Raw genomic sequence first — 20,261 nt, 5'->3', positions numbered from 1 at the left:
AGTGCTCAAAAACTGTCACAAAACGCCATCGCTATGCAACACAAATGCCTAAACGCCGCAACCAATAATATAACGACCCAAATCCAGTAGCTCTATCAGCGGAGGAAAAAAAGAATCATGACCACAACTCACGAGCTGGCTTCTGGAGCGCCTGCACTTGAAACAGCCGCCAAAGCAGCACCTTCAGTAGCCACAGGTCTGGAAATACCCATCGTACTTGTAACCTCTCGCTTGGACACTTCCTCATCAATGAAGCACCCAAGACCTGCAAAGGCCTCCATCAGAGTACGCGAGTAGTATTCTTGAAGGTCGTATCCACCGGCCTGCATACGAGTGTCCTGGCGAATAGGGTCGAGGTAGCTGTTCGGGTAATGGTCGCGCAGAGTATAATAGTCCCTCTTGTTGGGAATGAGGCCACCAAAAGGATCGTAAGGCTTTTCAGGCTCGGGCGTCTTGATCTTCTTGAGACCCTTGATCAGACCAGAATCACCACTGTCATCTGCCCTGTCCGCCGTGGTGAGGGCACCCTGGCCGGCCTTCCTGGCATCGGAATTACGCAAAGCAGCTTGCTTTTGTCGGATGCGGTCTTCTTCACTACGACGAGCAGAAGATTTCTTGAGCAACACCTTGTGGCCTTCGCGGGCGATAGCCGCTGCGTCGCCAGGTCGACCTGCCGCAAGACGACTGAGGACATCTTCTCGACCGGCAAGCATTTCTTTCCGCTCATTCTCATATTCCAGTCTAGCTGCCTCTCGCCGAAGACGTGCCAGTTCTTGTTCGTGTGTCTGTTGTTCTCGGAAGGACGAGGCCTCTTGTGCTTCGAGGGCTTGGTTGGCGCGAATTGACCGCATGTTGTCTGCAGCATATCTTTGCAGGTCGCTTTCCGTCTTCGCCACATCTGTACCATGGACAAGGTTCGCTATTATCTCTTCGCGTTGTTCTAGGAAGTCATCGTAGGCTCGTTTCGAATCAAACTCTTCTTCGCGGCGGTTGAGACTAGAGAAGTATTAGTGAGACCATTTCTGGGCCTAGTGGTTTGCTCGTGACGTACATCTGCATCACTCTGCGCCGAATGTCCACCTCCCTTTCCACATTGATATCCTCGAATGTCTGCTTGCGAAACCGGTTCTTGCGCAAGGTCTTGTGACAGCCCGCCACAGGACAGTTCGCGGGGCCTGAGGAGAAGATTCGGTCCACGCAGGACTCGCACATCTTGTGATAGCATTCAGGATTGATGAGAAATCGCATGTCTGGATTCAGATACCGCGAAGATTTGCAGACAGGGCACACCTCTGCTGACAGTCAGTGTATATTCAAAAGGGTCATGGGAAGTAGACTTGCCGTCGTCATCCCCCCGGTGAGCCATGATATCACGAGCAGGAGGCATTTTGAGGGTCACTGCAGCTCAAAGAGGCTCTGGACAGCACAGTACGTGAGGCACGCGACAGGTTGGGAGGAAGAGGTGATTCCTCAGTGGCATGGAAGGTTGATAATCCAGCTGCGTGCACGGGCCAATCATGTTCTGTTCTCCGCTCTTGTTCCGCGGCGGAACTTTTTCTTTGCCGCCGCCTTCCTTCTCTTTCTATTCGGACATCCCCCTCCCAGTGCACTTTTACACTCCTACGAAACGGCTGCTTTCCCTGGATAGTTCTCAGCATACTCTACAATGGGTGTTCCAAACAACAGCCTGCATGAGCTGGAACGCCAGCGCCTCGAACTTGAGGGGAACATCTCGAAGCTACAAGATTCCCTCTACCACTGGAGGACGTGGGAGGCCGAATACGACGGCCTCAAAGACGAGATAAACGAGCTGGACGACGATGCGACAATGGATGACTACCTCCGAGTAGGACGCGACTTTGGTGGCTCCCTGGTCAATGAAGAGGAGGTCAAAGTGATTTTGGGGGAGAAACAAGGCGTGACGCGAACCAAGCAACAGGCGGTTGATCTGGTAACGAGGCGAATCGACTACGTGAAGCAAAATGCGTCGACTATAGAGAAACGGCTACGTGCGGCAGAGGATCAACTGTACGCGCTCGACTCCCAAGATCGGTTACCGGTGGAACCTACGGCGGATTTTCCTATGACTGAGATTTTCGAAGAACTCGATGAAAACGGCGAGATTATTTCAAGCAAGACAACCACACCCGGCAGCGAGGCCACCGATCTTTTGGAGGTTTTGAAGAAGGCTGGTGTGAAGGATATACCTGATGTAGCTAAGGCCGATACGCCAGTATCGAGTTCTTCTCAGCAAGTCACTCAGAGTACGGAGGAGGCGTCTTCTGCAGACAGTCTTGGTAAAGATGATACATCCGCCAGCGAGGAGCCCTCCGTCAAATCTTTGGGAAGCGATGCTAAGGAGACAAGCTCTGCGTTAGACCCGACCGTCGAAATTCATGGCGAGCGTCCTGTTATGGAAGTCGACGAGTCTCCGGAGGATGCCAAATTACGCCGTGAGATGCTCCAGTATAGTCTGAACGAAGTCGGTTCTGTCGTGGCGGAGCTTGAGTTGGACGAAGACGCAAGTGATATTTCTGTTGATGAAGACTATGATGCTTATGATTATGACGAAGACGAAGATGAAGAGGAGGACGAATACGGAAGGAGCACTAGGCGTGTTTTGAGCGAAGATTATCACCGCCAGATGCGCGAGCTGGAGGAAAAGCTCAATGCTCGGGGAATGTGGAATGCCGGAAAAGACACGCAAACGCTTCCGAACGAAATCAGGCAGGACCTAGATCAGCCCAGTGTTGTTCGTGTCGAGGATAAGGCAGACACGAGTAGCGAGCCAGTCAAGGAGAAGAAACCGAAGAAGAGGGTTGCTTTTGCTGACGAACTCGACATCGCTCCGGCTTCCAAGCCTCCGGTTGTGGAGAAGAAGGTCGCTCCGGTCCGAGAGTCTAACGTGCCTGTTCTTCAGGATGCTGTTGTTGAACGCACAGAACCTGCTCGGAAAGAATCTGTGCAGAGTGACGCCCCGAAGAAAGTATCCCGGTTCAAGAGTGCCCGGAAAACCAACAACGCAACTGAAGACGCCACTGCGTCAACAACCCAAACTAGCAACACTTCTCGACCTGCCGAACCTCGCTCGGCTCTACGCAAGACTGAGACATCTACCACTGGGCCAGCTCTACCTCTGTTCCCTGCTAAACCAGCGGAACCCAAGCCCTTCTCCCAGCCTATCTCCGACATCGTGGAGCAAGAAGACCCTACACCCAGGGGCCCTGAAGGGAAGATTCTTGCCGATACGCTCGTTGAACGGGAGACCCCAGCAGGTCCAGCAGTAGCACCAGAGCCCGATGAGCTCGACGAGCAGCTGCATAAGAAGGAGATCGCAACAGAGTTCTACAAGATCCGGAACCGCATGATCCAGCAAAATGGCGGCTTCGTAGGCGAGGAGCCGGAAATTGTGCCAATTGAGACTGAGGATGCGCCCAAACGGGTGAGCAGATTCAAGGCTGCCCGCATGAGGTAAGACTCAGATAGAACGAAACCCAAACAGATACCCAATATATACCGATGCACAGATGCATGATACTGCGACATTTTCATTCTCCCATTGTGCCGTAGAAAGGACCGAAACCAAGGTAGTTTCTACCTTGGCATGACTATACCGCTTTCCCATGGTATAGTCATTCAAAGTTCGAAGTCCAAGAATGAAGAATAGGGCTCTCTGACTGTGCTTCCGTTACTGGGTGTATTGGGCTCAATTGAGTACTTACGGTCAGTTACAGATGGAGACATGGTTACGTTTCACCCTCGACATACTACACATATATATACCATGAACCTTCTCAAACTCTCTGTAACAGTGATTGTGGCATTAGTCTAGGTCCAATGTGAACCATGTACACCTGGATAACTATAAAATTTCTGCCTTATGTCCAGTTTCCATGGGATGGGGTATAAATAAGCGCTTCTTCTCCGCAGTTAAGTATCTATCAATGATACCCAGATACTACCTGATATCCAAGTCAACAAGCACGGAGCCTGCCAGCCACAAGTGTGAACTGGTGGTTCATCTATGTGACTTTTACAAGCAACGTCCATCCATCCATGTCAAATTCAACATGTGAACATTGTTCAAGCTCCATCTTTCCCTTACCCCGCTAGGTAAAAGACGCAGCAGAGTTTCACAGCATCATAATAATGTTTACATCATAAACAAATCATTGATGTTTGCTTTTAGTTCAATAGCTATCGGGGTAGACCGCACGAAGATCGTAGGGATTTGAGTGATCAACAACCATTACTTGATGAAGTAGTTATTTATTTATTTATTTACGTCAGATACACACTGGCTAGCTGGCCCAGAAATGGGAAACAACACCTAGCATTGAATTCAGAGTCGATCTGGGCTGCCTGATCGATCGCCGGTTGCTTAGGGACTCGATGAGGTCAAGACTGGGCAGCTGGACTTTAAAATGAAGATCGACATGGAAATGATGTGCTGTACTTGATTCTGACAGCTCTAGTTCAACTCAACCAGCTTGGATCGTGTGAGACACTGGTGGACGTGCGCATTACATTATTGTTAGTCAAGGGAATCACTAATTGATTGTTAACTGGTTTAACTGATGCTATGTTGGGGTTGTTTGTTGTCCAACCCCGGCAAGTCCGACGAAATCAAAATTTCGCGAGTCCTGCAGGCATCCATCTGTGTCTTGTCATCTGGATCATTTACAGAATGCTTTTGCATAAGCATTATTCCGTCCGTCCGTCCGTCGGACCGATCCTTGACTGAATGAAGGGTAGAGAGAGAGGAAGAAAATCGTGGAAAATTCGAATTGTGGATGTGTCCATTGTTCGGAGCATTGTGCTGCTGGTTTACTGTAAAGGTCTGGAATCAAACAGGTCGAAGGATAACCCACTTGTTTGCCCATCCTGGACACATGGATGGTGGGCCAGCACATAACTCACTTAACAGAGTAGAGAGGGATCAGAGTTTAGGTGGATTCTAGCCAACTGTCTAGACCTTGATTGACCGTTGTTAGGTGAGGGTGTACGTAAGCTTCTACAGAGTGCAGTGCGGGGATTTGGTCTGCAAAGTGCCCCGTTCTCAACGGCTTTGCTTTTGATTTTGATGAGACTGGAATTTTGAGGATCGTGAATAGGGAGAGAGTGAGAGTGAAAATGTGATAGGGAACCCCTGGAGGCCCAATGGGACTGCTTTGACTGAGAAGTCGTGTTTCAGGATGGACTGGTTATATGGTTCGAACCAGAGTTCGATGTTCAAGAGATTGAGAAATGCTGAGGTGGGGAGATAAGCATGGAGCCAGGATGGGGCGGGTTTACTTACGACGCACTGCAGAAGCGCGACGGAGAATCTAATCGTGTTCCGCAGATGTAATGGAGAATAATAATATAGGAAAGTAATATTGAAAATGGCTAAAAGAGTATAGATTGAAATCGATCGCGCAGCCATCCAGATGCCGGCGAAGCTTATAGGGCACTGGCGGCCAACAGGGCTGCGTTGCCCACCTGTCAGATGGACGCCAATGACACGAGGCTGGTCAGGCCGGAATCCTGGGATTGTGTTGCCGTTGACCGGGTTGTTTCTATATATGTACGGCTCATAGTATATCTGTTTGTGTATCGTTTGTTTACACAATTGATCATTATCGTTTGGGTAAACACTTAGGCAACCATGGCTGCTACCATTGTCCCATGGAGGCAGATTGGTTACTGTTCAGGGTTGCCTAGAACCGGTCTTTGGTTCATATTCAGTTTCTTTTTCCGCTCTGCTTTCTCGGGAGGGAAAGGCAGCGAGCCGGGCATAGGGTCAGTAAGAATTTCCCATGACGTGGCGCAGTGGCTCGGGTGGTGTATTGCCGGCAGACGAGAGAAGGAATAGGACGATGGATCCTGGAAGCCTCATGGAAGCTGGATGGAGGAAGTCCAGCGAGGCTGGCGTCATCCCCCACCCGCGGAACACGGGCTTACTATTGATCCGAGTGGACTGGGTTCTGCCGGGTTTCTCCGACCTTCCCAAAGAGTAGATTGATAGTCCCTCATCTCCATTTTAATGACTATTCCCATCGAATAATCAACTCATCAATAATCCACCGTGCCAAGAATTATTCCATCATGACATACAGTCGCTTGCTGTACTGCTGCTACGCGGGCTATGCTGCTTCCCAAGCGGGATCCAAAAGCTGTTCACCGAAGTCCTAAGCAACACATCCAAGGCAAGAGTCAACGTCAACCGTATCCCCCTACTCCGCACTGCATGTCGTATATGCTTCGAGTCCAAACCCTTCTGAGCAGAATGCAAGGCACCCTTCCCCGGTTAATCCCAGGATTCCCATCCTTCCCTGTTGTTAGGCCGTGATGGTGGCTATAGCTCCCCCTCCACATCCCTCCTGACTTACGCGGACTATGCTTGATACTTGCACTCAGGATTGATTGCTTATGTCGAGCATAGAGCATTGTCGCTTACCTTGCGTTCCCGGTTTTCCGCTGTGAGCGATTATGAATAGAAGCAGGCCCGTGGGTGTCCTACCCATGTTCCTTGTATGGATAACAACAATGCTCGCTATGTATGGCTGAATGGCGTGTTGTACCGTGGGTGGCATTGCCATCTCGCCACCGGACTCGCAATAACCCGCCTGAGTCCATGAGTCCGGAAGGTATTGACCAGGGCAGGGTTCCCGGCCGATCCAAAGGCTGCTCGATGGGGCTGGGTCCACAGTTGGCTTGTGCCCTGCATCGCCCGAGCCACTGATACCGCTTCTATCTCACAGCCAACTTCCAGATCGGGTGTTTTTCATAGAATCCCCCCTCCACAAGGCCCAATGCTCATGACGTCTGCTTTCATTGCTCCTTCAATCCCGAAGCTTCCAGGCCCGGCGTTGTCGGACAACTTGCAGCTTGTTTATTCGCTGTCCGGTGGTGCCTAGCGGGATCAACGGTGGCCCTCCATGTTTCTTTTCCATGGTCGAACTGCCAGTCCAGCAGAAGCAATGCAACTGGCTGAATGTCTGTTTCTATTTTTTCGAATTGCTGTGCTGTGGAGGTGTGCGTGTTGACTCTGTCCGGTTTACCACCGGCAATTGCCCATGACGTGCCTTTTATGTACCCACTATAGTTTATAAATATTGAGCGTACCCTGGGTTTTTCGGCTTGCTTGTTAATTTACCCCGGCCAATAACTCTTCCAAAAACAATCTTTATTCTTACAACACCCCCAATCCGTTCGCTTGCTTTCTAGCTGTCGTCTACTTTCGCTTTTGCAAGTATGAAGAACGTTGCGACCCTTGCAGCCTTCGCTGCTGGGGCTAATGCCCTTGTTGGCCGGAGCGACTCTTGCTGCTTCCACCTGACAGCTTCTGGTGATGCTTCTGGCACCATTGGCCAGCTGGGTGATGGTCAGAACCGCATTGGTGGTGGACTTCCCGCAACCCAGTTCTGCATTGACTCCAACGGTGGCATCACTGATAGCAGCGGACGCGGTTGTGTTGTGACTAGTAAGCTATCCACATATGCATTATACCGGATATGTTACTAACCACTCATCCCTGACAGGCGATACCACACAGTTCCAGTGTGACTTGGGTAAATCTCCTATGTCGGGTTTCTCCATCACCTCCTCTGGTGAGCTGGAGTACAACGGTGACGCCGATTTTGTTGCCTGCCAAACTGGCGACAACAATGAACTGAACCTTTACACCACTGAGAATTCCTCCGTCACTGGCTGCGAGAACATCAAGTTGACGGCTGATTCCTGCTCGGGCTCGGGTGCTGGCTCTGTTGGCTCCAGCTCTGCTCCGGCTTCGACCCCTGCCCCTCAGTCTAGCCAGCCGGCTCCGGCCCCGTCTTCCAGCGCTCCAGGTGTCCCTGGCGCTGGTGCGTCGACTAGCTGGGTACCTGGTGGCCCTGCCTCCAGTGCTTCAGTGCCCTACGGTCCTGGTCCCCAGTCGAGCGGCGCCGTGCAGGTGACGACCGTCTATGTGACCGAAACCTACTGTGGCGCTGAATCTACTCCTGTGGTTTCTGTTCCTGGAGAGACTACTGTCCCGCTGGTCCCCGTTGGACCTGGGTCTTCTGCTCCCGCTGGTTCCCAGCCGGCGCCCTCCGGATCCCCTGCTCCTCAGCCATCCGAGACTCCATCCTACCCTCAATCGTCCGAGAGCCCTGCTCCTCAGCCTTCGGAGACTCCTTCATACCCCCAGTCCTCGGAGACCCCGGCCCCCCAGCCTTCTGAGACTCCTGCTCCTCAGCCCTCCGGATCTCCGGCTCCTCAGCCTTCTGAGAGCTCTTACCCTGAGACCTCTGGCACTCCTGCTCCTCAGCCTTCCTCCTACCCCCAGACCTCTGGAACTCCTGCTCCCCAGCCGTCTGGCACTCCCTCTTACCCCCAAACCTCCGCGTCTCCCAGCAGCGCCCAGCCTTCTGGCACTGCCACTCAGTCTTCCTCTGCCAGCTGCCCCACTGATCTTTCTGGCGACTATGAGTACCCTCATCTGATCGTCCCGATCAACTCTTCCACTCCCGACACCGCCTATGGTACTCAGTACTTCGGCACCGTCTCCTCCACTGTCTCGACCATCTTCAACTTCGACATCCCCTCCTCGGACTCTGGAAAGACCTGCAGTCTGATCTTCCTGTTCCCTACCAAGGATCAGCTCGAGACCTCCGACTACACTTTCAGCGGAGACGGCAAGGTTGACTTCTCCCAGCTCGAGTCTGCTGCTAGCGAGTCGACGACCTACAACAACGCTCCTGGAGTCAAGCAGGACTACGGCGACTTCACCCTCTCGCCTGGCAACTCTTACCTGATCTCCACTTTCTCTTGCCCGGCTGGCCAGACTGTCAGCTACGAGATGAAGGAGGCTGGTAGCACCTACCTCAACTTCTTTGAGGACTACAACCCCTCTCCGTAAGTGTATTACATGACATCTTCTGTGAACTACTGCTAACTGAAAATCTAGTCTCGGTCTGTACATCACGGTCTGCTAAGCTCGTCAGACATAGCGATCGCATCCGGCAACGCGAACATGATTAATGGACCCGTTATGTTCTCTATTTATTGATTTTTATTCCCTTTAGTTCAAGACATGACCATTCCTTCTTTTGATACTTAACCGGGCGCCGGATACGGTCTCTGACCGGAGAAAATATGGATATTGGAAATACAAAATTGGTTATATCAACGATACTTCTTTGTCAGCTAGTAGCGGTGTATTATAAGCTACAGCTCTCGGGTCTAATTACATTAATCAATTACGCCTATCAGACATTTGATACGAACTCGCGTAGTATTGCCTTCATTGTGTTGAAGTTCTTCATCTGGCTCAATGCATACATCCATCCAGCAAGATCCCGGAGAACAACCATGTCAGACACAAGAAGAAGAAAAGGGCGAAGATGACGAGGCACACATGCCATCCAAACCCATTCTGAATACCAACAGAAACTCCATGATCACATTCCTTTATACATAGTATTATCTAAGTTCACATCGTAGATCCCAACTACTCTTACAAAAACGTGGGCTATGCAGGGTAAGCCGTACTAGTGGACACGAGACCCCGGCCCACATCAGATTATCCATCACTGCTTACCCACCCAGGCAGCACCGTTTCCCTTCGCTTACTGTGCACAATCCATAAAGCATTGTTAGCATAGCACAAGCTTGTATGCTATATTTTTCAATCGGCCCGATACAGGGTATACAAAGGGTCTGTGATGGGTCTGGTCCCTGTGGAAACTGATCCCTTCGCTACGACGTTATCCGTCAACACCCGGCTGGCAAGATGATTCTCCACTCTACTTGGTGGATATTATAGAATTTTTCTGCTGCTTTAAATAGATTTATTGAGGTATCTAAGTAGTAAGAAGAGATTGAGGGAATTCGTAAATTATTCGGACCGAGTAGTAGTCATTGAGGTAATTTTTCAGGTTGAATGATTGCCCTAGAGGCATTGTACGTAATGGAGCTTCGTCATATGCTTAGATCACTGTGAAGATCAACCATGATAGTGCTTTGTACTATAATGCGATGCTCTACACTTCGTGTTAGCATTCGCATCTTTCTTGGCTGCACGGCTGCGTCGGATCATCTGGAAAGGTATGCGCATCGGGCACACGTTGATCTGGAGATCTTCGATGGGGCGGTGCAAGGCTCTGATAGTAAAGAAGTAAGCAGTGCGTCATGTGAAATTGATTCGGTGAATTGAGTACTATAGCTTTAGCAAAAGAAAATACATGCTGCAGGTTGAGTCTGTCCTTCTGGGTTAGCGTTATTGATTGTTTGATTAGTACAATAAATTAGTAACAATTGCTGAATAAAGAGCAGAATCTCATTATCGAATTAGCATATACCCTAAAGATGTATAGATTTCACTCAAGCAAGGTTACTCGGTTTCACAGGAGCAAGTGCAACCTCTTCCTCATCAACCCGTATTCCACGCCTCCGTCTATCACGAGATAAACATGAAGCTTTCTCTTGAATCCAACGCTTGATCTTGCACCAGATTGTAGTGGACTGCTGTACTTGAATCTCAGTAAGCTGAGCTTGGAGATTGCTGATTTCCTCGAGTGCCGCGTGAAGATCATTCTGGACTTGTCCTTTCATTTCACAAGCGACGGATAATTCTTTCGTAGTACTGTCCAAGTCTGCCGATACGCTAGAAAGTTGGGAGGTGATAGTTTCGATCTGTTCCCGCTTGCCATTTATCTCTTTGCGCATGTCTTCATTGAAGATTCTGAATCTTTCAATGGCGTGTCGTACATTTGACAGTTCGACTGTGACCTCGTTCAGCTGTTTCTGCTTGTCATAGACCTCCTTGCGCATCTCTTCATTGGCGTCCTTGAGACTGTTATTGTTGCCTCGCACAATTGACAATTCGGCCGTGATTTCGGTTAACTGTTTCATCTTGAGATCGCACGCACCCTGTAGATCACTGATGGTACATGTGAGTGTGCTATTATTGCCTTGTACATCGGACAATTCGGCCTTGACTTCTCCCAGCAGTTCTTGAAGATGTGCACAGTCCTGTTCTCTTGACATAGCCTCCACCCTCAGACGAACATTCTCTTCGCGCTGAGCCCAACAATTATCCAGAGTATTCTCAAGCCTAGTCTGCAAAGCCCGAAAATCATACAACTTCCCCGCCTCTACCAAATTCCCCGCCTCTATCAACTCCAAGTACTTGCTATCTTCCCCTGGTGAAGGATATCTGGAAGAATTCTTGATCTCGTCTTGAAGTACCTGGTATAATGGATGCCTCGTCTCCGTCTGCTTTTTATACGGCCAGTACAAATGCTGAAGACTGGCAAGGGTATCATGCCATTCGGACACGACCTCGTGCACTTGGCCACAATGATAATCGCATAATCCCCGCTCAGCTATTTCTTTCAGCTCGTCGTCTGATATCTCGTGTGGCAGTTTCCTAGCCAGCTGGCTTAACGATTTCCGGATAATCTGGTAGTCTGAATAGGGGATGTCCCAGCGACAGCGACTATCGTATCTGGAGCGTGCGCGACCAAGACAGAACATTCCTTGATCGTAAGGGCCTTTGGTGATTTGGAGGATGCGGTCTGGGTCCCAGAGTGTGGTGGCCATGGTGGTAGGAGCATTCTCTGTGGGTTGATGGGATTGCTGAATACTTGGATATGTGGAATATGGAAGCTCATATATTGTCTAGATCTCTGTTCTCAAGTGCGGGGTGCGAGAAGCATAGCCCGCTGTAGCTGCATGATGCTGCGCCGCCTTTTTGGATGGATTGTAACCCTTGCTTTGTTGTGGCCAATAGACGCCTGGATGAGGGAGGAGATAGCCTTGTTGATGGGTTGTCATATCGTTAGCCGCCGTCTATGCTAAAATATTACAAATGGGAAAAAGAGCATTTGGCAACTTGACCTGCTCATCTTATCCTCAGATATCGTGCTTGGTACGGTTGTATAATTCTTCTAATGCGTTCCGGGGGACCTTTTCATTCTGAAACAGCTAACAAATGCTCAAACATAATCTTGATATATTCAGAAGGTGTCTTGAGGCTGCCTTATGATACTGGCACTGTGACTCTCGGTTTCTCAGATCTTGAAAGAAGTCTATTACCCTATGAGCAGATCAATTGGTGCAGGCTATACATGTGACTAGGGTAATGGGGGCTACTCAATATAGATATTGAAACTATCCGCGAAAATGAACATGTCTTATAAGTGTAATATGTGAATAATGATGCGAGAGAGATAACTGCTTGAATTCAATTGAAGTGACGATTCCTATACATATATAGAGAGCGAAAATCTTCTCAATTGGCAAATGTTAAAGGAAGCAAACCACAAAACCACAGGCATGAATGGATGTAAAGTGATGTAGTTACACTGAAATCTTCCTAACATTCTGAGGGCAAACGAAGACCTATAAAAATTACATCACCTGTGTCACATCCTAAAATAACCCTATTTCCAATAACTTTTTGTGCGTCCCGATATAATCCGCGATATTCAGGTGGAATCCATAAGAGCCTATCTTTTCCGATGCCTATCCAATCATAAGTCAGCGATATGATGTTGATTGGGGCCTTTGGATGAATCCTGTATTCTTGCATGTTGGTGTCGAAAAGCCACGAATATCCGTCGTCGCTCTTCCTGGCTTCCTTAAACCACGATGGCCCGTCCTCTTCCTCCAAGGTCTGCCGCAAGTCGCCGTCAGATTCATTCCACACTTTAACTCCGGTGCTAACAGATCCCGTCGCCAACAGCTTGCCATCAGGTGAAAATTGTAATTGATCTGTAGAGCAGTCGGAAAAGACATGTTCCTCCATGCCTTTCCCACTGTTCCACAGCCTCACCGTTTTTTCAAATATGTGGCTGGAGGCCAGCAGATTTCCAGATGGTGAGAAAGCTACTGTATCAACATGTATGAAGGATGCTAAACTGTTCGGGGAATTTGACACATCAGAAATGGACGAGCCCTGTCTCTTCGGCTCCACGGCCCACTTGCATGTGCCCGTAACCGCATCCCATAAGCACATTTTGTCATCCCAAAGAGCCAAAAGCAAGCTTTCATCCGGTGAGAACAACATGCGTTTTATATTACCAGACTCGTTTGACGATAGGTTATGCTGCAAGGCCCCAGTTGATACGTCCCATATCTTAATGAGTGAGCCCATTGACACAGCCAACAGGTGGCCCTTTGGGGAGATGGAGACCGTCAAATATGCATCTGAGTAACATTGTGGTACGCATTTCACTGTGCCCGTGGAAACGTCCCAGAGCCTCACTGTATTATCCTCGGAGCTACTAGCCAGAAACGCTCCAGTAGGCGAAGGTTGTACTGTAGTTACTGGCTTTGTATGCCCTTGTGGGGCATGCTGAATGTCACAGCGAGTGGTATCCCAGAGTGTCACCTGATAATCAGTTGCGGAAGCCACAATCTTGTTGTCTGGTGAGAATCTGACTAGTTCAATACTCTTTTTGCGGCTAGTAAAGGTGGATAATATTGGGCTATGGCATATGTCCCAGATGGTCAGCCCTTGCTCACAACCTAAAGCCAGCGATCTCCCATCATGAGAGAATGCCACAGAATTAATACAGCAATCAATGCCATGGCAGCGCAGAGTATGATGCACAGTTCCTTTACACGCATCCCAAAACTCCAATATGCCATTCTCTGACCCTGAGGCTAGGAGTTTTCCATCTGGTGAGAGTGCTAGTGAGTAAATAATTTCGCCATGACTCTTGAGTGTATGTCGTAGTTCGGCCTTGACTGTATCCCAGAGCTCTATTGTGCCATTCTTTAGGGTGCGGGCCAGTATACCACCGTCGCGCGTGAGTTCGGCCACATGACAAAGAAGCCAAGGTCCTTTTTCAACTTCTTCATACTTCAAACATACAATTTGCTGTAGCTCTCCGGATATAGTGCTCCATGTTGTCAATATTCCGTCAAAGGATGCCGAGACCAACTTCTCATTCGATAAGAATGCTATCGCATTGGTATCATATTCTCCTTCCAAGATATGTCTCAAAGTACCAGAATGAGAGTCCCACAATAGTATGGTGCTGCTGTTTCGGTTCGCCCAAGCCACTAACGTTCCATCTGGTGAAAATGCGCCATCTCCTCTCCTGTAACTAGCAAAGCCCTCAAGCGTATTCCGCAAGTCACCAGTGCGGGTTTCCCACAGCTTTAAACTATGGTCATGTGTGAGGAGCATCTGTCCATCAGGAGAAAATTCCAAGTAATTCACAGTCGCAGCTCCAACCTCGAGTATCTGTAATTCAGCACCCCAGTACTCAGGAACTCTGGGTAGTCGAGAGAAATATGGTGGGACACAGTGGGAAAACGTGTTTCTGATCGTACATTTTTCTGGCGCGAACAGCAATGCGGAGGAATACAGCTGCAGCGGAAAATCTTTGGCAATCTGGATATTCTTGAGAGTAAATCGCTTTGCATCGTAAAGAAATTTTGACATTTGATCTGAACGTGACGTCTGTATATTGTGAACATCCAGTAAACTCGGCTCGCTATTAGAGAGAATGACGCGTACCTGTACAATCGAGAGTAACATGTTGACACTGCCTATTGTTTCTGGCAGATTCCCTAGGATACTCATTGCTTCCAGCCAGTGAAGAAAGTGCTTTTTGAGAAATCCATGTACTTCGTCGTGATCAGAAAGAGTCAAAGCTCCCTGGTGAAGATGATGAACCCAATATCGGGTAGAGTAGCGAAGTTCTGCTGGGAAACACCCTTCAATTTGCTCCGTGGTAATATCATCTCTAGAGGTTCCATGTTTGCGCAGGTCACAGATGTCCTGTCCAAGTCCATGTTGGGGATCCATCATGACTGCAATGCACTTATGAGCCAAATCGCGATGCGTTGAGTGCCCGTCCACTGAAAATTTTGTTTTCTCTTTTGTCTCTGGATGAAGGAGGAATTCACGGAAAGAAAGATGGAACATTCTGACTGGTTTGTTGTTGTCCTTTGGAATGTTCAGGACTGAATGAAGTGAGTCTAGTCTGATGCGAATCAGGCTCTCTTTCATATTGATCAGCTTTGAAAGCGAAGCAATGGAAAGTGGGCTTTCGAGAGCAACGATTGTCCCAACAACCTGGCGGAATTGCTTGACCAATTCATTCTGAGCTCGTCGATCCTGTCCTTCGAGGAGTTTGTTTAAAACAGGCAAGTAAGTTCTATCCAGATTAGAGTTGTTGTATTGACGTTTCAATATGTCATTCAAGCTGTCGTCTGGATCCCAGCGGTAGTCCCCTAATAAGCGGCAGACAGTTTCAGCGAAGATGAATAGCGGTATTGCCATGTCGATCAGAGCTTGTGTCCTGGTTTCTCCAGGCCATATTTCTTCAAGATTCTTGTTCTTTCGGATTTTCGATAATCGGTCCTCAAAGAATAGAGCCATATCGTGCTTGATTGTACGACGTTCAATTTCATGGAGAACGACATCTTTGTGTTCGCCTTCTATCTGCTCAAAGCCCTCAAAAATTGGGTGCTCGGGTCGGCTGGTGATGAAGACCTTTAATTGTATCGTTTTCGATTCTTGTACCCGAGGAAGAAGTCGAATGATCGTCTCAATGCTTCGCTCCTCACACTCATCCAGGGCATCGATTACAACGACAAGCGGTAAGCGCTGCCCATTGCTAAATTCCACGCTCAGAAGCGGCTTCAATAACAGATAGTCAAATTGATCTTTCAGTGACTTGGAAACTATCATCAAGTCGTTCTCCATGGCTGTCGCAATCTCTTTTCTCATCTGAGGAAGAGCAATCATGAATTGCTTAACGATAGTGGTGACAAATCGCGAAGCTTTCCCACGATCACCCTCACCTCTCTTGAAAAAGAAGCTTGCTCCTAGCAGCTCTCTCTCCTGCAGCTTTCGCGCTACTGTCCGGGAAATTGTTGATTTTCCAGTTCCAGCTACACCACTCAACCAAAAAATGGTCTTTCCCTCGGAATCATCTACCCAGTTCGTGATATCATCAAGAAGCTCAACTCTTGTATTCTCCAGACATTCAGCCTGGTCCTCATCCATGTGGGAATCGAAATGAGCCCCTTCAGCTATTGGCAGCTTGTTGAGTTCGATTTTCTGTGCAATATCTCGGATATAGTCGAGAAGCCGATCAACTCCAAGAAGTATATTATTGGCATCCTGTTTGCGTTGCATTTCTTGATACATTTGCAACCACTTTCCCAGGTGCGTTTCCTCTGTGTCGATCGAGGACTGAATCTCTGTCAGGGGCAGTTTTGCCAGGGCCACCACACTACGCATCAACCTCTTTCCTGTAGTTGAGCGATAGATGGTCATTGCCTCTGCCGTATATTTCAGAACAGCGATATAGACCCTCAAGATGGCATCCTCAATTCTGTCATTCACCTCGGAGCTCTCGTCGCGGTAAAGCTTCTCTATAACGGCATACCGAGCTAGGATGTCAGTCAAGATGGCAGATGACTGAAACCAAGTCATTTGTTGATCACGATAATTCTGTGTCATCTAACAACACTATGTTAGGCAAGTGAACTGTGATTAGACAATGATGTCAAACATACCGTCAATCCCAGGGAGACGACTGTCCAGGCACTTGACGCGTGGGCAGTGGGGTCGAATGCCACGATTGCACTGATAATATCCTTGCAGCTCAATGTGGCTGTCAAGATTTTGTTTGCAGCATCCCGAAGTCGTGAGTCTCCTCTTTTCGACATTCTAATTTCGTATTGTGCTTTGACGGTTTGAATCACATCATCTAAGGTTTTACGTACAGAGTCTGAGTCGATGTCGTGATTGTTGCCGCTCTGTTCATGTTCCTTTACCGGATTTATATTCTGGCGCTGCTTCTCATCCAACGTGTTGTATGCCTCTCGCCAGAGATTCCGCTTCTCGGCCTTCCTGTTGAGGTGAGGCAGGATGGTATCCGAGCTAGATTGAACCTGTTTATCCTCTGCGGGCAAGGCATCTGATTTAGGTTTCGGTTGAGCTGCTTGCTCTAGGGTCGAAGAGGTACCAGAAAGAGCATTAGACGGTATTTTTGATGGAATATTTGGTAGATTCGTGGTTTCTTCCCGAGGCTGTTGTTTGGAGCGCCTCTTTCGAAAGGGATTCCGTAGCTTAGGATAACCCATGGTGGGCGGGGTTCTATGCGTGTTAACTCGATCGAAAAGCGCCGGTCGGGGGATGAGCAAGCATCTTTAAGCCAACAAAGAATATTTGCTTTTTCTCAGCTCTAAATCTAAGGGCTGAGAGACTAGCAATTTTCCGTTTTTCCGAGTTGTTCCTAGTGCTTCATGTATGAGTTGGCGCCCAACAATAGGGCGAAGTACACGTAAACCCCACCGGGATTCTAACATTTAGTACGCAGCGCTACGGAGTAGGTCGGCACAAACAACGATTGGATCTGCTACCATGAACGGAGCTCACCACAATCTGAACAACACCCAGAGGTGGTTCATTCCATGGTCTGATATATATACTTTCGTATGCCCATACTATCAACATGTCTGCTGAATCTTGAGAGCACTTGCAGCGAGACAAACAATTGGACAAACAATTACACCCACCACCTTCAATCGGGTATGAGATACGTCAAGGCTGATGCTGATAGTACACGCACAAGGGGTCAGGATGTCCCCTTTCATAAAGACAATGATCTGCGGTTAATAATGGCTAGCAGTACTGATAGACACTCTGCCGTCGACGGAGACTACTGAGAATATCCGTTAGCCGACCAGCAATGAACAGACGATGTCAATCTTGTGAGGCTTTTCCCATATCTTCGGTACTTATGAGAATCACCTCCGTGCGGCATTATATATTTCAGCATCATAGGACACACCGTGACGAAGACGTGAACCCAATGGAGCTTAACATCAAGATTGTTCCGTTCCAGTCAATTATGCAGGCTTGGACTCGAGCTAGACAAGAAGTATGTCACATCTATGGGTGAGGATGAATGTTCTCAATCCTTCCATCCATCAGCAGCAGGCGATATTCCAAAACCGATGGAACGATGCTAGTGGGCAATTGAGCTTGCATGTTTACTATTTACATTGTGACACTGTGTAGGCAGTACCAGCTTAGGGTGTTGCTCCACGAAGAACAAAAGGCTGTCCATAGACCAAGGGTTAGCAGCACTATACTTTGGTGGCTGGAAATTGGTGTATTGCTGACTGTATGGAAGAGAGGGAAGGTAATGAACCAGTTTGCTAACTCGGCATTAGGAGTTAGAAGCCCAGATGAAGTGTCGTTCTTTATATCGCTTTGATAACTTGTTCTTCATGATGACCTGCGAAGAAGTATCTCTGATGTCAGTCATAATAAAGTCCGGTTTAGTCCAGGTGTTGAGTACATCATCTTAACTCCGATTAAATCCAGGCCTTCGGGTAGATATGATTGCAGTCAATTGATGGCTTGCTCCTATTCTAGTAACTCGTCTTCAGATCACCTGAGTCCGCAAATTTCGTTGTACATCCTTCATTACACACTCTTCGCCATAACTCTCATGAAGCCATTGATCTTGATTACCGGTACCAACGGGGGCTTAGGGTATGCCAGTGACGGCCAAACAGCTTGCCAGCACCGGCAAATACCGTCTTCTCATTGGCTCCCGGACGCAAGAGAAAGCCGAGGAATCTAAGTAGTATTAATAAACTTAAGCAGTTCCTCCGATGGGCTGACACCAGTGGCACTAGACCTTGACAGCGACGTATCCAAAGGCTGCCGCTATCTATATCCGGGAACAGTTCGGTTCACTCGACATTCTTGTCTATAACGGCGGCATCAATCGATCATCTGATCCCAACGCCACGCTGCGTGATACTTACCGCGCAGTATTCGAGACCAACGTCTTCGGGGTGGTTGTTGTAATAGATGCCTTTCTTCCTCTTCTCCGTGCTTCCAAGTATTCTGATCGGCGCATCGGCGACGTGACCAGCGGCCTCGGGCAGATTGGAATAGCCTACTCGCCTACCTCGGAGTATAATGCTAAGATCTGGGAGCTGCCAGCCTACTGAAGCAGTAAAACCGCCCTTAACATGATCAGTGCGGTGGATGCGGTGCGCCTGCAGAAGGAGAATATTCTCTCAATCGTAATTTGCCCGGGTCACTGTCGAACGGACTTTGGGGGAAACTGCCGTGCCAAGTTTGCCAGGGAGGGGGCACAGCCGATTGCCCGCACGGCAACAGAGGGGTCTCCAGAAGAACTGTCTGGGATGGTTGTGGAGGATGAAGGGTATTTTGTGGAGTTCGGGTGGTAGACGCCGCAGTGAGGGTAATTCTTGTCATTTGTAGTGTGGTGTAACAATCTCCAAAGCTCCCCACTCAATAGTCATTGTATAGAAAAGAAATAATACTTATAGTGCCATATAGCTGAATTGTAGTGGTAGAGAACTCATACTAACTTGTAATTGATAGTTGATCAAGTTGAAATATTGGTGTACAGATGATGGTGTGGTGTAGTTTTATATATAGCAGTCATCATGACAGGCTCAGGCAGTTAAGCCGAATAGATAGTATCAGTTGAACCACTGTAATACTAACCTAACAGGGCTAATGTAAATAGGTTCCCAGCGAAGACCACCCAAATTCCCCATTCTGGCGTGCTATAACCCGCAAGGACTAAAAGTTGGAACTGCCATTCAATTTGACTCATTGGCGAAAGGATCGACATCCATGCATTACATAAGCATACAATGTGAAAATGACAGGAAGAGCGTTACAGGCTGTCCAAGGGATCCACCCCTGATATTGTTGTATTATAACAGCGGCCATACCGAGCCAAAGTTAACCGCCCGACTGTCGATCAAGCAGGGTCTGTTCACTTAACACGGTCCATCATCTGTCAATGACACTCCGTGCCTAATTGCATTCCCGGCCGAGCTACTCGGTGGTCAATGACATCTTGCATCTATGATGGTATCTACCGCTATCCATTCTTCCCTTCAGGCTAGCCTATACGACCGACAAGGGTAAATGGCCCATACCGGGGTCTTCCATGGAGACGAGGCAGCCAGCGGTTGACCGAGCCGTGGTCGAGCCGATGTACTCTGGGCGAGTGGGTCGGCGAAAGAGCTGCAGGCAACGAGTATTCAGACTTCCCCCATATCTAGTCGCCCACAGCCCCATGCTTTGTCTCCGTCTCAATCTCATTGGCAGGTCACAAATCAGGGACTCAGCCTTCTCCGAATTATTTTATTGCTGGCTTTTCGCCGCTGGGCAGATCTCAGTTGACACTTCAGCTGTCGACAGATTTCCTCACGTGCTTCCAATCTCACGCGCACACCGGTCGCATTAGGCTGCTCTTTTTCAAGGA

The 20,261-nt window shown here is 48.6% G+C and overlaps 7 protein-coding genes across 7 annotated transcripts; 3 read left to right on the top strand and 4 right to left on the bottom strand.

Moving 5' to 3' along the window:
- Nucleotides 1-31: 31 nt before the first annotated feature.
- Nucleotides 32-1,496, bottom strand: BO88DRAFT_102634 (TFIIH/NER complex subunit TFB3). The gene is made up of 3 exons (XM_025701200.1): nucleotides 1,342-1,496; nucleotides 1,052-1,292; nucleotides 32-996 (listed from the first exon to the last, which is right to left on the bottom strand). Exons 1-3 carry the CDS (start codon nucleotides 1,385-1,387, stop codon nucleotides 129-131), a joined length of 1,155 nt encoding a protein of 384 aa, XP_025567469.1. The 5' UTR covers nucleotides 1,388-1,496; the 3' UTR covers nucleotides 32-128.
- A 170-nt stretch (nucleotides 1,497-1,666) lies between these two features.
- On the top strand, nucleotides 1,667-3,959 carry BO88DRAFT_357400 (prefoldin-like protein; the record flags this gene model as incomplete). The annotated part of the gene is made up of 2 exons (XM_025703758.1): nucleotides 1,667-3,471; nucleotides 3,571-3,959. The coding sequence occupies 2 exons, from the start codon at nucleotides 1,667-1,669 to the stop codon at nucleotides 3,665-3,667; spliced, it is 1,902 nt and encodes a 633-aa protein (XP_025567468.1). The 3' UTR covers nucleotides 3,668-3,959.
- A 1,028-nt stretch (nucleotides 3,960-4,987) lies between these two features.
- BO88DRAFT_102620 (uncharacterized protein) lies at nucleotides 4,988-5,536 on the bottom strand. Its single transcript, XM_025701199.1, has one exon. It carries the CDS (start codon nucleotides 5,423-5,425, stop codon nucleotides 5,060-5,062), a length of 366 nt encoding a protein of 121 aa, XP_025567467.1. The 5' UTR covers nucleotides 5,426-5,536; the 3' UTR covers nucleotides 4,988-5,059.
- A 1,373-nt stretch (nucleotides 5,537-6,909) lies between these two features.
- Nucleotides 6,910-9,037, top strand: BO88DRAFT_102611 (putative GPI anchored cell wall protein). Its single transcript, XM_025701198.1, has 3 exons — nucleotides 6,910-7,465; nucleotides 7,524-8,877; nucleotides 8,930-9,037. The coding sequence occupies exons 1-3, from the start codon at nucleotides 7,237-7,239 to the stop codon at nucleotides 8,955-8,957; spliced, it is 1,611 nt and encodes a 536-aa protein (XP_025567466.1). The 5' UTR covers nucleotides 6,910-7,236; the 3' UTR covers nucleotides 8,958-9,037.
- A 1,255-nt stretch (nucleotides 9,038-10,292) lies between these two features.
- On the bottom strand, nucleotides 10,293-11,565 carry BO88DRAFT_468283 (uncharacterized protein; the record flags this gene model as incomplete). Its single annotated transcript, XM_025711555.1, has 1 exon — nucleotides 10,293-11,565. One exon carries the CDS (start codon nucleotides 11,563-11,565, stop codon nucleotides 10,345-10,347), a length of 1,221 nt encoding a protein of 406 aa, XP_025567465.1. The 3' UTR covers nucleotides 10,293-10,344.
- Nucleotides 11,566-12,340: 775 nt separating this feature from the next.
- Nucleotides 12,341-17,076, bottom strand: BO88DRAFT_484569 (uncharacterized protein; the record flags this gene model as incomplete). The annotated part of the gene is made up of 3 exons (XM_025712289.1): nucleotides 12,341-14,437; nucleotides 14,495-16,450; nucleotides 16,507-17,076. The coding sequence occupies 3 exons, from the start codon at nucleotides 17,074-17,076 to the stop codon at nucleotides 12,341-12,343; spliced, it is 4,623 nt and encodes a 1,540-aa protein (XP_025567464.1).
- A 715-nt stretch (nucleotides 17,077-17,791) lies between these two features.
- On the top strand, nucleotides 17,792-19,171 carry BO88DRAFT_484568 (uncharacterized protein). Its single transcript, XM_025712288.1, has 2 exons — nucleotides 17,792-17,876; nucleotides 18,643-19,171. Exons 1-2 carry the CDS (start codon nucleotides 17,808-17,810, stop codon nucleotides 18,961-18,963), a joined length of 390 nt encoding a protein of 129 aa, XP_025567463.1. The 5' UTR covers nucleotides 17,792-17,807; the 3' UTR covers nucleotides 18,964-19,171.
- Nucleotides 19,172-20,261: the final 1,090 nt, after the last annotated feature.

Source organism: Aspergillus vadensis, assembly GCF_003184925.1.
Source record: "Aspergillus vadensis CBS 113365 unplaced genomic scaffold BO88scaffold_2, whole genome shotgun sequence".
Lineage (NCBI taxonomy): Eukaryota > Fungi > Ascomycota > Eurotiomycetes > Eurotiales > Aspergillaceae > Aspergillus > Aspergillus vadensis.
This window is presented reverse-complemented; position numbering and strand designations above follow the sequence as displayed.

Coding starts and splice junctions, on each gene's coding strand:
- BO88DRAFT_102620 (XM_025701199.1), bottom strand. CDS start 5,425: ATGGCTGCGCGATCGATTTCAATCTATACTCTTTTAGCCATTTTCAAT.
- BO88DRAFT_102611 (XM_025701198.1), top strand. CDS start 7,237: ATGAAGAACGTTGCGACCCTTGCAGCCTTCGCTGCTGGGGCTAATGCC. Junction 7,466..7,523: donor ACGCGGTTGTGTTGTGACTA/GTAAGCTATCCA, acceptor CATCCCTGACAG/GCGATACCACACAGTTCCAG. Junction 8,878..8,929: donor GAGGACTACAACCCCTCTCC/GTAAGTGTATTA, acceptor CTGAAAATCTAG/TCTCGGTCTGTACATCACGG.
- BO88DRAFT_484568 (XM_025712288.1), top strand. CDS start 17,808: ATGGAGCTTAACATCAAGATTGTTCCGTTCCAGTCAATTATGCAGGCT. Junction 17,877..18,642: donor GGACTCGAGCTAGACAAGAA/GTATGTCACATC, acceptor CAGTGGCACTAG/ACCTTGACAGCGACGTATCC.
- BO88DRAFT_102634 (XM_025701200.1), bottom strand. CDS start 1,387: ATGCCTCCTGCTCGTGATATCATGGCTCACCGGGGGGATGACGACG. Junction 1,293..1,341: donor TCACCGGGGGGATGACGACG/GCAAGTCTACTT, acceptor GACTGTCAGCAG/AGGTGTGCCCTGTCTGCAAA. Junction 997..1,051: donor CGGCGCAGAGTGATGCAGAT/GTACGTCACGAG, acceptor ATACTTCTCTAG/TCTCAACCGCCGCGAAGAAG.